The sequence below is a fragment of the Eucyclogobius newberryi genome, unplaced genomic scaffold (genome assembly GCF_026437365.1).
Source record: "Eucyclogobius newberryi isolate DKJ021-1_F unplaced genomic scaffold, fEucNew1.0.hap1 SCAF_19, whole genome shotgun sequence".
Classification (NCBI taxonomy): Eukaryota; Metazoa; Chordata; class Actinopteri; order Gobiiformes; family Gobiidae; genus Eucyclogobius; species Eucyclogobius newberryi.
In genome coordinates, this window is record NW_027315823.1 from 5,661,889 (window position 1) to 5,680,664 (window position 18,776).

The 18,776-nt window shown below is 43.8% G+C and overlaps 1 protein-coding gene across 1 annotated transcript in view; it reads left to right on the forward strand.

Moving 5' to 3' along the window:
- itpr1a (inositol 1,4,5-trisphosphate receptor, type 1a) overlaps positions 1 to 18,776 on the forward strand; it is a 201,634-nt gene that overhangs the window by 91,407 nt on the left and 91,451 nt on the right. The window contains exons 41-42 of the mRNA XM_072451506.1: positions 8,118 to 8,247; positions 8,990 to 9,174. Of these exons, the coding sequence (XP_072307607.1) occupies positions 8,118 to 8,247; positions 8,990 to 9,174 (315 nt within the window). The remainder of the gene's footprint in view (positions 1 to 8,117; positions 8,248 to 8,989; positions 9,175 to 18,776) is intronic.

Consider the following 18,776-nt stretch of genomic DNA (forward strand, 5'->3'; position numbering starts at 1 on the left):
GGCTCGTTTAGACCTGGTTTAGGGCTGGGTTTAGGGCTGGTTTAGGGCTGGTTTAGAGCTGAGTTTAGGGCTGGGTTTAGGGCTGGTTTAGGGCTGAGTTTAGGGCTGGGTTTAGGGCTGGTTTAGGACTTGTTTAGGGCTGGGTTTAGGGCTCGTTTAGACCTGGTTTAGGGCTGGGTTTAGGGCTGGTTTAGGGCTGGTTTAGAGCTGAGTTTAGGGCTGGGTTTAGGGCTGGTTTAGGGTTGAGTTTAGGGCTGGGTTTAGGACTTGTTTAGGCCTGGATTTAGGGCGGGTTTAGGGCTGATTTAGACCTGGTTTAGGGCGGGTTTAGAGCTGGGTTTAGGGCTGGTTTAGACCTGGTTTAGGGTGGGTTTAGGGCTGGTTTAGACCTGGTTTAGGGCTGGTTTAGGGCTGGGTTTCGGGCTGGTTTAGGGCTGGGTTTAGGGCTGGTTTAGACCTGGTTTAGGGCTGGTTTAGGGCTGGTTTAGGGCTGGTTTTAGGGCTGAGTTTAGGGCTGAGTTTAGGGCTAGTTTAGGGCTGGTTTAGGGGTGGTTTAGGGCTGGGTTTAGGGCTGAGTTTAGGGCTGGTTTAGGGCTGGGTTTAGGGCTGAGTTTAGGGCTGGTTTAGGGCTGAGTTTAGGGCTGGGTTTAGGGCTGGGTTTAGGGCTGAGTTTAGGGCTGGTTTAGGGCTGAGTTTAGGGCTGGTTTAGGGCTGGGTTTATGGCTGGGTTTATGGCTGGGTTTATGGCTGGTTTAGGGCTGGGTTTATCGTTCAGGAAGTATGTTTGTATGAAGCTGGACACGTACTAGAGCACAGTGTTGGGATGAATACTTTAAATACAGAGAGAAAACTGTATTCTGATGCTTTAAATTGTGTTATATTAAACTGTAAAAACACGGTACAGGATTAAACCATCTTTATGTTTGTCCTGCATTTATTTAAAACAGGAAAAATCGCCCCCGCACACACCACAAGAGCTTTACTTTTTCTCACTAATGCTGCCGTTCTTTTACGAATAAACCTAAACTATCGCTAAATATTGTAACTCTTTTTGGTAAAATGAGTTGTCCAAGCGTTTTAAACATCCAAACAGACAGATTATTCAGCCTGAAATGTTTAAAAATAAATCTTTTAGCAGCTGTAAAGACTTTTCACCTGTAGCAGTTCATTTAAAAGTCATTTGTTAATTTTTTTTGTCGATTTATGGTTGATTGTTATGGATAAAACGCTGAAATAAACCCTGACACTGTAAACGTTACATATGATACTTCTTTTAAAATGCCTTGACAAGCTTTGCTGCGTCTCATTTCTGTCTTTTTCCAAAGAATTAAGACATAAAAGTGCTTGATAACAGTTGAAATGTACCAAAAACCTCACGGTCTCGCTGTAATTATGAAACGTATTATTTATTCGATTTATTGTGGGACTATAACACATCATTTCGATTATTGTTTCTCTTTTTTAATAGTTTTACTTATCGAACATGCGTCTGCACTTCATAGAGATGCATTAAAGAGCCTATTATTTGACAGAAAAGTGCTTATAATAGAACTGGATGGTGGTCCCGCCCCCCGCCGCTTTGTCCCCGCCCCCGTGACGTCCGTGCGGTGGAACGATCGCGCTCCGTCCCGCGGCGTTCGACACACAAACGGCCATTAACCCCCCCCCCGCGCGCCACGCCACCATCGCCACAACGCCGCTTACATAACGTCTCTTGTCGCCGCGCCCGGACCACCCACCGTTTTCTCCACGTAACCGAAAAAAACAACAACAAACAAACAAAAACGGCGAAAAAACAGCCTCCTCCTCTTTGATTTCCCCTCCGCTGCGTCTCAGGGGAGGTCTGTCACCATGGCAACGGGCCGCTCGAGCCTCCGAGTGAGTCACCGTTTTGGAGCTTGTGTAGGTTCAGCTGGTGATTGGACCAGAGCGGCGGAAAACAGAACGCGCAAATTAATCTAACACTTTTCCCTGTAATTGATTTATCTCGATTCAAATAAAAAGGATCGATTTAAATGCCAAATATGATGCTTTATTTGTATCGTTATTAGTCTTTAAACATGCTCTTGAGTACCTCTACTTTGGCCTCTCACGTCTTAGAAAAAAGTTAGAGAAATTACTTTTTAAAAATTACTTGATTTCACTCCAGCTTTTCCCACGCTAGGAACTGACCTTTGGGCTCCACCTGCTGGTTGCAAAGGGAACAACATAAAACAGAACCACATACCGTCTCGCTCCCGACGGGATAATGCAGCCAGTTTATTTGGCGCTCAGACCCCGTTGGAAGGCGTAGCGATCATGGGCACTCCATGATCTGATTGAATTAGATACCTTCCACCCGGAGCCTGGAGACTGGTGGTGGTAGATGTGGAGAGAAGGTAGAGAGAATAATAGATGCAGAGGAGGAGCAGGGGAGGTGGTGGTTCGCAGATACGGTTTGAAGCGACTGAGCCATCAGCCTGAGCGCTTAAATGCCACCGCCTGTGCGTTGATTGGAGCGGGGAGGAGTGACTGAGAGCGTTGATTGGGGATGAGGAGCAGGTGTAGGGGCCATGACGCGGACGTCCCCCGTCCTTTTACCAATCCTTCTTGGCCGGGAAAAACTGCATAACCTCTTTGGGATAAGCGCAGAAACCTGGGAGAGTCCATGGTGAAGTGAGGGATCTGACTCTCACAGACGGACAGGCGGACGCCCGCTTGAGTGGGATGATGGCGCTGGGGAGAGGGGTCCTTCCATGGAGGCCGACGCAGATTTAGGTTAGGTCTTCCAGGTGAACTTACGCAGGCTTCATTTGTAATGACGATGGTTAGAACAAGTCTAACGATGTTTTATAGACATACAAACACCACGGCACGATGTCACAGGTCGAATGTGACATCACACATCGGGAAAAGTCAGAACGGAGTGTTTTTGATGCTCGGGGGAGAAGACGTTCAATGAGCGCAAATCAAAACAAAAACGACTCCATGTTTGTTCTTTGACGAGGGAATAATGGCGAATTTTTAAAATAAATAAATAAAATACACACGTACATTTTACGTAATACGTGTCCTTTAAAGGGGGCGGAGCATCCATCACCTGCTTGGAATGTTCCACAGTATGATATAAACGTGTCTACCGTTCATTATTTCCATTACAGCTGTTTTTCTTACTTACTTTCGTTAAGGAACATCTCCATGGAGACCAAAAGGTTCCAGGCTCCTCCCCTCAAAACATTATTCCACTTTGAATATCGATGTTCCTTATATTTTAAATGAGAAAAAATTTACATATTTTTTGTGAAAATAGAGTTTGTGTTTACGACTGGGACAAAGTGGGACATTTTTAAAATAAAGAATATTTTTAGAATTGTTTGAAGTAGAAAGTTCAATTCAGTTTTAGTTCCACCTCTAAAAAGTACCAGAAGTAGTGGTAGAAGAGTTCTCAGTAGTAATAGTAATATTAGAGTATTCGGTTGTTAATTAAAAGTGGTCATAAAGTTGTGGCGGTTTATTGCAGTTGAATATTACTAACGATGTGTACTGACTGCAGTAGTTTATTGCAGTAGTCTTGAATAGTACTAACGATGTGTACTGACTGCAGTAGTTTATTGCAGTAGTCTTGAATATTACTAACGATGTGTACTGACTGCAGTAGTTTCATTGCAGTAGTCTTGAATATTACTAACGATGTGTACTGACTGCAGTAGTTTATTGCAGTAGTCTTGAATATTACTAACGATGTGTACTGACTGCAGTAGTTTCATTGCAGTAGTCTTGAATATTACTAACGATGTGTACTGACTGCAGTAGTTTTATTGCAGTAGTCTTGAATATTACTAACGATGTGTACTGACTGCAGTAGTTTCATTGCAGTAGTCTTGAATAGTACTAACAATGTGTACTGACTGCAGTAGTTTATTGCAGTAGTCTTGAATATTACTAACGATGTGTACTGACTGCAGTAGTTTATTGCAGTAGTCTTGAATATTACTAACGATGTGTACTGACTGCAGTAGTTTCATTGCAGTAGTCTTGAATATTACTAACGATGTGTACTGACTGCAGTAGTTTATTGCAGTTGTCTTGAATAGTACTAACAATGTGTACTGACTGCAGTAGTTTATTGCAGTAGTCTTGAATAGTACTAATGATGTGTACTGACTGCAGTAGTTTCATTGCAGTAGTCTTGAATATTACTAACGATGTGTACTGACTGCAGTAGTTTATTGCAGTAGTCTTGAATAGTACTAATGATGTGTACTGACTGCAGTAGTTTCATTGCAGTAGTCTTGAATATTACTAACGATGTGTACTGACTGCAGTAGTTTTATTGCAGTAGTCTTGAATAGTACTAACGATGTGTACTGACTGCAGTAGTTTTATTGCAGTAGTCTTGAATATTACTAACGATGTGTACTGACTGCAGTAGTGTATTGCAGTAGTCTTGAATATTACTAACGATGTGTACTGACTGCAGTAGTTTTATTGCAGTAGTCTTGAATATTACTAACGATGTGTACTGACTGCAGTAGTTTCATTGCAGTAGTCTTGAATAGTACTAACAATGTGTACTGACTGCAGTAGTTTCATTGCAGTAGTCGTGAATATTACTAACGATGTGTACTGACTGCAGTAGTTTCATTGCAGTAGTCTTGAATAGTACTAACGATGTGTACTGACTGCAGTAGTTTATTGCAGTAGTCTTGAATATTACTAACGATGTGTACTGACTGCAGTAGTTTATTGCAGTAGTCTTGAATAGTACTAACGATGTGTACTGACTGCAGTAGTTTCATTGCAGTAGTCTTGAATATTACTAACGATGTGTACTGACTGCAGTAGTTTATTGCAGTAATCTTGAATAGTACTAACGATGTGTACTGACTGCAGTAGTTTCATTGCAGTAGTCTTGAATAGTACTAACGATGTGTACTGACTGCAGTAGTTTATTGCAGTAGTCTTGAATATTACTAACGATGTGTACTGACTGCAGTAGTTTATTGCAGTAGTCTTGAATATTACTAACGATGTGTACTGACTGCAGTAGTTTCATTGCAGTAGTCTTGAATAGTACTAACGATGTGTACTGACTGCAGTAGTTTATTGCAGTAGTCTTGAATATTACTAACGATGTGTACTAACTGCAGTAGTTTATTGCAGTAGTCTTGAATATTACTAACGATGTGTACTGACTGCAGTAGTTTCATTGCAGTAGTCTTGAATATTACTAACGATGTGTACTGACTGCAGTAGTTTATTGCAGTAGTCTTGAATAGTACTAACGATGTGTACTGACTGCAGTAGTTTATTGCAGTAGTCTTGAATATTACTAACGATGTGTACTGACTGCAGTAGTTTATTGCAGTAGTCTTGAATAGTACTAACGATGTGTACTGACTGCAGTAGTTTCATTGCAGTAGTCTTGAATATTACTAACGATGTGTACTGACTGCAGTAGTTTCATTGCAGTAGTCTTGAATATTACTAACGATGTGTACTGACTGCAGTAGTTTATTGCAGTTGTCTTGAATAGTACTAACAATGTGTACTGACTGCAGTAGTTTATTGCAGTAGTCTTGAATAGTACTAATGATGTGTACTGACTGCAGTAGTTTCATTGCAGTAGTCTTGAATATTACTAACGATGTGTACTGACTGCAGTAGTTTTATTGCAGTAGTCTTGAATATTACTAACGATGTGTACTGACTGCAGTAGTTTATTGCAGTAGTCTTGAATATTACTAACGATGTGTACTGACTGCAGTAGTGTATTGCAGTAGTCTTGAATATTACTAACGATGTGTACTGACTGCAGTAGTTTTATTGCAGTAGTCTTGAATATTACTAACGATGTGTACTGACTGCAGTAGTTTCATTGCAGTAGTCTTGAATAGTACTAACAATGTGTACTGACTGCAGTAGTTTCATTGCAGTAGTCTTGAATATTACTAACGATGTGTACTGACTGCAGTAGTTTCATTGCAGTAGTCTTGAATATTACTAACGATGTGTACTGACTGCAGTAGTTTCATTGCAGTAGTCTTGAATAGTACTAACGATGTGTACTGACTGCAGTAGTTTCATTGCAGTAGTCTTGAATATTACTAACGATGTGTACTGACTGCAGTAGTTTATTGCAGTAGTCTTGAATATTACTAACGATGTGTACTGACTGCAGTAGTTTATTGCAGTAGTCTTGAATAGTACTAACGATGTGTACTGACTGCAGTAGTTTCATTGCAGTAGTCTTGAATATTACTAACGATGTGTACTGACTGCAGTAGTTTATTGCAGTAGTCTTGAATATTACTAACGATGTGTACTGACTGCAGTAATGTATTGCAGTAGTCTTGAATATTACTAACGATGTGTACTGACTGCAGTAGTTTCATTGCAGTAGTCTTGAATAGTACTAACGATGTGTACTGACTGCAGTAGTTTTATTGCAGTAGTCTTGAATAGTATTAACGATGTGTACTGACTGCAGTAGTTTTATTGCAGTAGTCTTGAATAGTACTAACGATGTGTACTGACTGCAGTAGTTTCATTGCAGTAGTCTTGAATAGTACTAACGATGTGTACTGACTGCAGTAGTTTCATTGCAGTAGTCTTGAATATTACTAATGATGTGTACTGACTGCAGTAGTGTATTGCAGTAGTCTTGAATATTACTAACGATGTGTACTGACTGCAGTAGTTTATTGCAGTAGTCTTGAATATTACTAACGATGTGTACTGACTGCAGTAGTTTCATTGCAGTAGTCTTGAATATTACTAACGATGTGTACTGACTGCAGTAGTTTATTGCAGTAATCTTGAATAGTACTAACGATGTGTACTGACTGCAGTAGTTTATTGCAGTAGTCGTGAATATTACTAACAATGTGTACTGACTGCAGTAGTTTTATTGCAGTAGTCTTGAATATTACTAACGATGTGTACTGACTGCAGTAGTTTTATTGCAGTAGTCTTGAATATTACTAACGATGTGTACTGACTGCAGTAGTTTCATTGCAGTAGTCTTGAATAGTACTAACGATGTGTACTGACTGCAGTAGTTTATTGCAGTAGTCTTGAATAGTACTAACGATGTGTACTGACTGCAGTAGTTTATTGCAGTAGTCTTGAATAGTACTAACGATGTGTACTGACTGCAGTAGTTTATTGCAGTAGTCTTGAATATTACTAACGATGTGTACTGACTGCAGTAGTTTCATTGCAGTAGTCTTGAATATTACTAACGATGTGTACTGACTGCAGTAGTTTATTGCAGTAGTCTTGAATATTACTAACGATGTGTACTGACTGCAGTAGTTTATTGCAGTAATCTTGAATAGTACTAACGATGTGTACTGACTGCAGTAGTTTCATTGCAGTAGTCTTGAATATTACTAACGATGTGTACTGACTGCAGTAGTTTCATTGCAGTAGTCTTGAATATTACTAACGATGTGTACTGACTGCAGTAGTTTCATTGCAGTAGTCTTGAATATTACTAACGATGTGTACTGACTGCAGTAGTTTCATTGCAGTAGTCTTGAATATTACTAACGATGTGTACTGACTGCAGTAGTTTCATTGCAGTAGTCTTGAATAGTACTAACGATGTGTACTGACTGCAGTAGTTTATTGCAGTAGTCTTGAATATTACTAACGATGTGTACTGACTGCAGTAGTTTCATTGCAGTAGTCTTGAATATTACTAACGATGTGTACTGACTGCAGTAGTTTATTGCAGTAGTCTTGAATATTACTAACGATGTGTACTGACTGCAGTAGTTTATTGCAGTAATCTTGAATAGTACTAACGATGTGTACTGACTGCAGTAGTTTCATTGCAGTAGTCTTGAATATTACTAACGATGTGTACTGACTGCAGTAGTTTCATTGCAGTAGTCTTGAATATTACTAACGATGTGTACTGACTGCAGTAGTTTCATTGCAGTAGTCTTGAATATTACTAACGATGTGTACTGACTGCAGTAGTTTATTGCAGTAGTCTTGAATAGTACTAACGATGTGTACTTTGTGTAGTTTCGGGAACTCCGTTTGGAAACTGGTGATGCATCCGTTACACAACCGCTCCCTGTCGTCACGGCGACCTCACATCGTTTCTATTTTCTGCCGTTTCTCAGGGCGAGGCGCTGAGGCAGATCCTGGTGAACCGTTACTATGGAAACTTCCGGAGCGGTGGGCGCAGGGACAGTCTGACGTCGTTCGCCAACGGGCCCGTGCTGGGCGCCATGCACGCCAAGTCCTCGTCAGGTAGAGTCGCCCGCTCGCCGCCACGGCGACGGGGGGTGTGTCCACAGAAGTGACGCTGATGTCACTTTCAATCTGATGCCCTGAGACACCTGGATGTAAACAGCATGCTTAAAAAGATAATAATAAAAAATAATGATGATAAATAATAATAAATATAGCCGCAAGCGGCGATGATCGGCCCTCGCCACGCCGCAGCGTCGCGTCTTCTTCCCTTTGCAATACATATAAATGGAAAAGTTAGCCGCACAATGTCCGTGACTCTTAGAATAAACATTCGGATAACTTTTAATGGCCCACTCCTGAAGATGAGTCTCACCACATGTTGGGTTAATTGGGCTTACGCCCCTGGAGGAGTTCATAGAAGTATAAAGTGTCAGGATGTTCACATTTCAGAGATTTGGCAATATTCCCATTGGAATAACATGGGAGGTTTCTGTCATCAGGGGCACATGCAGTGAACCCGCATGTTGGCTCCACGCCCTGCTGGGGCTCGGGCCTAATAATAGAAAAGTGCACGTTTGTGAGTCCAAGAGGCCACATTTGTGTGTTTGGGACAGTAAAATGTCTCATTCATTCAGCAAAAAGTATAATTTGTCCGTTTATTGATTTTGGAGTACGGGGACACGACAGTCTCTCCTGTTAAAGGGAAACGTGGAGGTGACTCGTTCTTCTGTGTGTGTTCCAGCCCTGGTTCCTGGGGGCCTCCTGTTAAACGTGACTCATTATTCTGTGTGTGTTCCAGCCCTGGTTCCTGGGGGCCTGAGCCGAGGGGAGATGAGCCTGGCCGAGGTGCAGTGTCACCTGGACAAAGAGGGCGCCTCCGACCTGGTCATCGACCTCATCATGAACACGAGCAGCGACCGAGTCTTTCAGGAGAGCATCCTGCTGGCCATCGCCCTGCTGGAGGGAGGGAACACCACCATACAGGTACTGCACATGTGTACACAGGTACTGCACATGTGTACACAGGTACTGCACATGTGTACACAGGTACTGCACATGTGTACACAGGTACTGCACATGTGTACACAGGTACTGCACATGTGTACACAGGTACTGCACATGTGTATACAGGTACTGCACATGTGTATACAGGTACTGCACATGTGTATACAGGTACTGCACATGTGTATACAGGTACTGCACATGTGTACACAGGTACTGCACATGTGTACACAGGTACTGCACATGTGTACACAGGTACTGCACATGTGTACACAGGTACTGCACATGTGTACACAGGTACTGCACATGTGTACACAGGTACTGCACATGTGTATACAGGTACTGCATACAGGTTCTGCACATGTGTATACAGGTACTGCATACAGGTACTGCATACAGGTTCTGCACATGTGTATACAGGTACTGCATACAGGTACTGCATACAGGTACTGCATACAGGTACTGCACATGTGTATACAGGTACTGCATACAGGTACTGCACATGTGTATACAGGTACTGCACATGTGTATACAGGTACTGCATACAGGTACTGCATACAGGTACTGCATACAGGTTCTGCATACAGGTACTGCATACAGGTTCTGCACATGTGTATACAGGTACTGCATACAGGTACTGCATACAGGTTCTGGACATGTGTATACAGGTACTGCATACAGGTACTGCATACAGGTACTGCATACAGGTTCTGCACATGTGTATACAGGTACTGCATACAGGTACTGCATACAGGTACTGCATACAGGTTCTGCACATGTGTATACAGGTACTGCATACAGGTACTGCATACAGGTACTGCATACAGGTACTGCACATGTGTATACAGGTACTGCATACAGGTACTGCACATGTGTATACAGGTACTGCATACAGTTACTGCACATGTGTATACAGGTACTGCATACAGGTACTGCACATGTGTATACAGGTACTGCATACATAAAATCCAAGACCAAGAACAGACTTTTCATCTGTAAATGCAGTTTAAAATAATAACAGATGAGAGAACATGGTGAATAGGTGTACGTATGCTAACGCTAACACCTTCAGCTACATGACGTATGCTAACGCTAACACCTTCAGCTACATGAGGCACAGACAGAACTGTGGTAAGTGTCTGGTATGTTAACGTAACATATTAACAGTTATTCAGATAACTATAGCATAAAGAACATGCTAACAAGTTTACCAAAGCATCAGTTTTACCCCAAATCACTAAATCCATTGAATTCTTCTTCCTCTTTGTCACTTCTAAACAACTCCACAAACTCCAGAGGAAGTGCAGATTCTTCTTCTGCGTCGCTTAGAGCCTAGAGCGCCCTCTTGTGGTTGTCAGTGTGAAAATAATGAATAATATCACATATAAGTCGCTCTGGAGTATAAGTCGGCCAAAACTATGAAAAAAGTTGTGCGACTTATAGTCCTGAAAATACGGTAAAAAGAAGTGCCAAACTGTCCCCACAACTGGTGTTTTCCAAACTTCTTTACTTGCGTGGAACATTGACTTCCCGGGCCCCCGTCGACAGCTGTGGCCCCACAAATACGCACAGTTATTTATTCATACAAATAAACAGCAGTTATGTTCTTTGTGTCTATTTCCCATTTTCTAGTCTTTTTTTGGGAGTTTTTGTACTTTTAATGCCGCGCAAATTATTACTTTGAGAGATGACTTCACTCGTGACTTTCCCCCACGGCTTCGGGAGTCTCACCCTTGCGAAAAGAAATGTGGAAACGTTCAAATCCGAAAAGGCTGAAGCTCATTTGGCGTTCCCGTTCTATAACTTGATGATGTCATACTCTCGGATGGTGGGCCCGTGTTCAGCCAAACTGACCCCGATCGTTACTCGTTTGTGGGATCGTCTCCACAAACATGTCACAGTGATAAATCTCATGGTTTGAAGAATGATGGCACCACTTTCCGAGTCGACAGTAAAAACATCATTTCACTTTTGGTCATTTGTTCTGACGGAGACGATGTCCAACTTTGTGACAGTGTTTGTTTCAGTGATTATAGAGACATGAACCATAAACCAGAGAATTCAGCTGTGGAGTCTTAAAGGGCCATGACAGGTTTTTACGATTGTATAATTTTGACTTTATTTGGTGTATTTATACCTGTTGTACATATGAACTATAGTTTCACACCAATCGAGCAGGTATTTGTGGAGAAAACGTCTCTAGAAAATGACAGGAAGTGACATCACACCAGAGAAGTTAATCCAGAATTTACACAAAAGAAACAACTTTTTTCACTCTCTAAACATTAATTCAGCTAAATAAAGTCGCTCTCATACATTTTTATTTGTCAGTTAAAAAAAATTAAAATGGTGACATTAGATGAGTTTCGACCCAGTGTTTTCTGGGTAATTTCCTAGTGTGATGTCATCAATTACAAACAGGAAGTGAAATTATTAAATTAGAAACCTAAAAAAATGAGCTATGCTAGGATGACATTTTTATATATTTCTAGCAAAATCAAAATGCATTTTAGTTCATTGAGTGGTCCGACCTGTAGGGGGCGCTTTAACTGACCCACAGCTCAATTTCTTTGCGTCGTCACGTGAACACAAGCTCTTAATTGTCCTTTTAACTCCTGACAAATATGCCCTTGTGTGTGAATAATGCCACCACTATTTACCATATTTGTAAAGAGATCATTTGTGCTGAAAGTAAAATACACATGAACCAAGAGCGAGGTGAGATAATGCACCGCGGGGAAATGGTCAGCGCCATCGTGGAATCTCTCTTCAGTGACCACCCGTCCCTCTTTTACTCCAGCCATTTGAGCCCTTGTTCTCGACGCCTGTTTCTATTCCACTCTTTCCGTGACACGACGGATAAACGCTGAAACGCTGAAACGCGGTGCGCCGTTTTTGCATCTTAAATCTCCCCGCGCCAGTCTCTCCACGTCTCGCCACGTTCGGGCAGTTAATCGCTCCCCTCCCCCTTCCCTCCCTCCTCCTCTGCTCCTCCGGCACGTTGTGTAAGCGCTGGGGCTCTTGCGTAATCGGGTTTCTGAGCGAGGAAGCCGCTGTGGCGCAGTTAGAGCTTCCCACGGCTCTGTCTCCGGCGGCGGCAGCGGCAGCCGGAGTCACGTGACGCCCGCCCTGTTACATAAGCGCCCGGGTGAATGAACAATGAGGAATGTCTCAGCCCTCCAAACACTTCCAGCCGCTCCCGCCTCGCGCGCTTTCTGCAACCGGCTCAAACTGGGTCACGCTCAGCCTCCGGAACTGGGGCAGTGGGGAGAGACGGCGGCGGGACGAGGGGGGGAGAAGGTGGGGGACTAGGGGGAAAAAAGGCGGCGGGACTAGGGGGAAAAAAGGCGGCGGGACTAGGGGGAAAAAAGGCGGCGGGACGAGGGGGAGAAAGAAGGCGGCGGGACGAGGGGGGGAGAGAAGGCGGCGGGACCAGGGGGAAAAAAGGCGGCGGGACGAGGGGGGGAAAGAAGGCGGCGGGACGAGGGGGCAAAGAAGCTGGCGGGATGAGGGGGGAAAGAAGGCGGCGGGGCGAGGGGGGAAAGAAGGCGGCGGTGCGAGGGGGGAAAGAAGGCGGCGGGATGAGGGGGTAGAGAAGGCGGCGGGACGAGGGGGGAGAGAAGGCGGCGGGACGAGGGGGGAGAGAAGGCGGCGGGACGAGGGGGGAGAGAAGGCGGCGGGACGAGGGGGGAAAAGAAGGTGGCGGGACGAGGGGGAAGAGAAGGCAGCGGGACAAGGGGGTAGAGAAGGCGGTGGGACAAAGGGGGAAAAGAAGGTGGCGGGACGAGGGGGGAGAGAAGGCGCGGGACGAGGGGGGAAAGGTCACTTTTCTTGACCTCGCAAAAGTGTAAAATATGTGTAGATAAAGTCGCATTATCGGGCTATTAAACAAGCAAAGAAGCTAACCGTGCTGCAGATGTGGTCAAGGAGCGCGCGGTGTTCGTCACATATGTTCTATTGGACAGGACAGAAGGGGTGGAGAGTGCGGAGAGACATTCAGATATGTTTTCTTCTCTCTCTTTAGACACTTTGAACCCGTTTCTAACATTGTTTCCTCATGAAAAACGAACCCTGTGTCTTGTTTAGCTTCAGTCACACTTTCCGCTCAGTAAATCCTCTCAAAGTCTCATAAAGCGCTCAGTTCCAAGTTTCCCAGATTTGTGACGTCACACTTCAGGTAGATTCAGGTTAAATCCATAAATCGTCACCTCGTTCTGAGCGTTTCTGCCGTTAAATGGCGTTCTTTACAACTGCGTACTCACTTTTTGTTTGTTTCTCCTTTGTAATTCCCTCTGCTGCCTGTAGTTGAAGCGCTAACACTAATCCTGACAAGGGAACGCCCCACGGATTTAAATTAAAGTGTGATTTCAATAGATACATCATTTGAAGTTCCAAAACATGAAGTGCCAAAGTAGAAATTCTCAAAAACATGTTTAAAGGCCTTTTTGGTCACTTTTGATGAATGTCTGTAAATAATATCCAGATGGTCCGTTATGGATATGGTTCAGCCTTTAATGATTCCCAAATGAACATTTTACAGCTTACAAACTATAAAAACGTCCCTGAATCTCCGTTGCCAGGATCAGCACAGATTTATCACTGCCGAGTGTGAGTGCTGCACGTTTGTACCATTAAAACGTGTGGTTGCACATGTTTTTGTCACTGGTCAGTCTTTGATCGCAGCCCAGGGAGAACCCTCATGCGGGCGCTCCGAGGCCTCTCTAGGAGCCTCTCCAGGAGCCGGTCGTATCCTGCGCTTTCACCAGGAAGTCCAAAGGAGTTGTGTTGTTGATCTATTGCACATGTTGTATCAAACAGATAAGACAGTGAACATACTTCTGATTCCGTCTCTGTTTGTTATTTGCGCAGCGTTAAATGATCGGCCAGGTTCACAATAAAGCTGCTTCTGTAGCTGGAAGACACAGAGGCTTTTATTTTGTCACAGGAAGCGTTCAGTTTGTCTATTCTATTGTACAAGAAAAGAAAGCACATTCGGGGCTACGTAAAACAAAGGAGGGTGAACACGGAACTCACAGGAGAGTCGCCCCAGGGCCACGAGATCTGAGCTCTGACCGCGGTCACATGCTCTGTCTATCGATCGCTGCCCGCACGTCGCTCATGCTGGCCCCGCCTTACGCCTGCTTCAGGACTCGACCACCGGACTCAGCTCCACGCTCGGCCCCGGGACTCGACCCCCAGGACTCGACCACGAGATTCGACCCCGGGACTCGACCCCAAGACTCGGCTCCAGGACTCGACCCCAGGACTCTGCCCCAGGACTCGACCCCAACACTCTGCTCCAGGACTCGACCCCAGGACTCGGCCCCAGGACTCAACCCCAGGACTCGGCCCCAGGACTCTGCCCCAGGACTCGACCCCAGGACTCGACCCCAACACTCAGCCCCAGGACTCGATCCCAGGACTCGACCCCAGGACCCGGCCCCAGGACCCGGCCCCAGGACCCGGCCCCAGGACCCGGCCCCAGGACCCGGCCCCAGAACTCCCTATATTGACGCCCGGGGGGACTTTGGCTCGGCGGCGTCGCATTCCCAGCGACACCTGTTACGACTTCTCACGTAACACGAGCTACACAAGAAACTGTTACACAACTACAGTAAAGACAGATATGGAGCAGCTCTTATGTCACATCCCACCTGGTTCTAGAACAAAGATGCACAACACGTTACGAATAATCTAGATTGATACAGAAAATATCGATTATATTCAAACTACTTTATACGACAGGTACAATGACCCCGAGGACAGATAATCCCAGTAAAACCTTTAATAATGAACTATATCAAACAGTAGAATGAAACACACGCCCCTTAAAAGGTCACTGCAGGGCTAACCGCTAACGCTAACTTGTTTTCGCGTTGCTCCTGCCCACACGCGTGCAGAGCAATGTCATGGCTGGGCGTGTTGCGTTTAGCGAGCTGGAGCGGCGGCGGCGGCGAGCAGAGGCAGCGCTCGCCGGCAGCACGCGCAGAAATAGCTCTTACATAACAAGGGTTTTGTTGGTGCCGAGCGGCGGGGAGGGAGGAGGGAAACGCTTTGACCTTGTTTTTCAGCAAAGGTTGCCTCCTCTTCCCTCCCTCCCTCCCGCTCTCTCATTCCTTCCACCCGTCGTCATGGATACAGGCTAGACTTTGGTGTTTACTCCAAAGGGGAGCCCGGAGATCCGTCGGGTCCAGCGCCGGCTCCGGTTCGTCTCCGTCTCCTTGACCACCGACGTGCGTAAAAGCGCTGGTCGTTACGTCAGCGTGCAGCTCGTCCTGTAGAGACTCACACGCCGGCTCCGTGCGGCGGCGCTGGAATGCAAACAAACGGAAAAGGAGTTTTAAAAAGGTCCGCGGCGTCGGGATGAAGTGTCGACGAGCTGATGTCGAAAGAGTTGAACGGAAGATGTGTTAGAATATGTCGCGCTGATTAATTTGCTAATTATTCTAATGATTATTCTTTTGATGAATTCATTAGTTGTTTAGAACGCGACAGGCCAGTGAAAATGAGAATATGATTTTACCCGGATAAAGCTGAACTGAATCCATTTGAGGACGTCCTGGTGCAGAGCATTTTCAGACGAATAGGTGTTTTAATTTAAAAAAAAACACATTTTCTATAGATTTTTGCGTATTTGCGATATTTATAATAATATAATAATTATAATTTTTAATAAAACGTCTTCTCTCGGCTCATGGCATGTTTTGCAGTCTTTATTCCACAGTTTATGCTTAATCAGTTAACTCTTTCTATTAACGATACGTTGCGATTAATCGATTAACTTGTTGCAGCCCTAAAATATAGCCTATAAAAGAACAGGAACATGCTGTGTAATCTTTAAAGAAGAAATACGGCACATTTTTACCTTATCAAACGTCATTGTAAGTCCCCGTGATGGATGAATATGTATTTATGACTGTCCCGATATACTACGTGAGATGTTTAAATCATAAGACAGAACAAATATCTGTAAAACTGTACAATAAAGAAGAAAATGGAGCCTACAAAAGATACAATATGAGAATAATAATAAAAGAGACTCCACGGCGTGATTGGTGAACGTCGCACTAAAAGACGTGAGGTGTTTATTTCCTGGAACGACACTCGTGGTTCACACTGTGAGTCGCAGCTACAGCAACAGTTTGTCACGGTGAATATCAGGCTCTGGGCTCCGCGGGGTTAAAGACGCCGTCATTTTGCCCGTTAGCTGAGGCTAGCGCGACATGCTAACAGCGTTTTCGCGCTCATAAACATTAGTAAATGAAAGGGAAAGGAGGAAATGCGGTCACGTTCACGGCTGATCGTCGACCTTTAGAACCACACAATCGACCACAGAACTAATGCTTATTTCTACACTTTGGTACATAATTCCAATTCAAAATAGATTTAAATATAACATTAGACTCACAATACAGAAGTCAGAATAAATAATAAATAATTAGAAAATGAATGAATAAGCAATTTCCGAGATTTCCAGGCACAATTTGCACTGGAATTTCGATAGATTGCAAAAATATTTAATTATTTGTTATTAAGTTTATATTTTTTACTATTCTTTTGTTTTACAAGTTCCCAAGCACATGTCTCTTTGGGGCTCCAGCCTATCGTTGCAATCTCTTTGGGGCACCAGCCTTTGTAACAGTGGGTAGTAGTTTAGACTCTAAATACTACGTCTTTAATCGAGGAATAAACAATTGCCCGTTGAAGCCACAGCCTACATAATGTTCCCTGCTCTACTTGTTCTCTGTGTGAATAATTATGCTGCCAGTTTTACGCTGCAGGTGAAATGCTTCCTTCAAGAACAAAATGATGAAACACTTTGGAAGAACAACTTGATGACATTTACTCAAGCCGCAAGCACCGTTTTTCACAGCGTTAGTCACATTTTAAAGGGGACGTATTGTGCAAAGATCTCTTCACAACTGTGTTTCCTCGTCATCCGTTCGCTCAAAGTTGTATTTTGATTCCCGTGGGTTTGAGTTAATCCTGTTTTGTCCTGCAACCGTTTTCAGCCACCCCCTATCTCCGCCCACCGGTGATTACCTGGAAAAGTCGAGACTTTGAGCGACACGTGCAGTTCTAAAATGTCACGCAGCCACTTTTCAAAGATGAAAACATGTTAACGACACTGTGAAGCTTATCAGATCTGCAGTTTCGAGCAGGATGGACCTGTTTCTAATACTAAGCCGTTTGGATACAATGATGACCTACTCATATTTGCAGTTCAAGTCTGAGAAGCTGAAAAAACGTGTCACTTTTGATATAATAGTAGTTTTTTGAGCCGTTTTCAGACACAGTTTTAGTTCAAATTGAGTTCAAACTGTATATATTGACAATCATTTGAACATGTGTGTTTCCTGCACCAGTCTTTCAGGTATAATTACTTTTTAGCAATATTTGTGGTGCATCTGTCCTTTGAAAATACTCGACTTTGTGCGACTTTGCGTTGTGCGTAATGTTTCCTCCTTCCTCAAACACGCATTTGCGCTTCTACTCGAGTGTATATCTCCGTCGCTGTTACTCGAGTACACGTTTGGCCGCCCCGCCCGCCTCTGACCGCAGAAGTCGGCGAGCGTTTCGGCGTGTGCGGAGCGCGCGCGTCGGGCTGACCTACTTCTGTTGCGTGTAGCCGTGCAGTCGGTCAGTGGGCGGGCGTGTACTGTACGTGTGTGTGTCTGCGGCGTTATGTAATGCTCCGGGGCAAGGGAGGGCGGGGGGAGTGAGGGAGGGCCTGGCTGAGGGCGCTCTTCCCCCCCGTGCTCGGGCCTCTTTGCCTCTTACAGTACGTGCGAGAGCAGAAGCCATTGCCCCGCCCTCTAAAGCTCGTGAAGGAATTTGTGAATAAGTAACTACCGCTTCTGCTTCGGAACTCGTGTAACTTTGAATACTTTATCTGCTTCTTGTTTCCATTGTATTTGAATAGTAAATACAGCCAGTCCAGGCAAATGTGCACGTGTTTGTATTGTCTTTGCACCTCTTTTAAGTTCAAACGTTTGTCATAGTTCACCTTTTATCTTCAAATGCATCACATTTGCCGGGTTAGAATCAGAAAAAGGTTTATTGCTGTTGCCAGGGAATACAATTCACAAACATAGGAACTTATTTTTGGCGTATAAGTCAAGAATTTATGACTAAAATAAAAATAAACTTGGTCTCAGTATATGCATTCAATAACCATCACTGCCACTCGATTAAGTCTCAAAAGCCAATCACATTTTAACCCGATTCATCGATTTATTAAATAACATAGAGTCTGAGACGTGTCACGTGAAAGAAAAAGAGTTATTACACAGATAGTTTGAGGAAAATACACATAATGTGAGTTTTCATCTGTATTTTCTCTGTAAACAAACATAAATGAATAAAAAGTTCATGTTTCTGTGTGTGTTTTTAACTCACATTTAATAAAAACCACACAGTGAGCACAATGTATATGTTTAGCATGATTTGTACATAAAGTAATGCCAAGTGCTTTACAGGACGATCAATAAATTATTTAAATCAAAACTTGAATACATAAAGTCACAACGCAAACAAATAAACACATAAATAATCCAACACGCTTGTATAATCGCTGTGGTCGC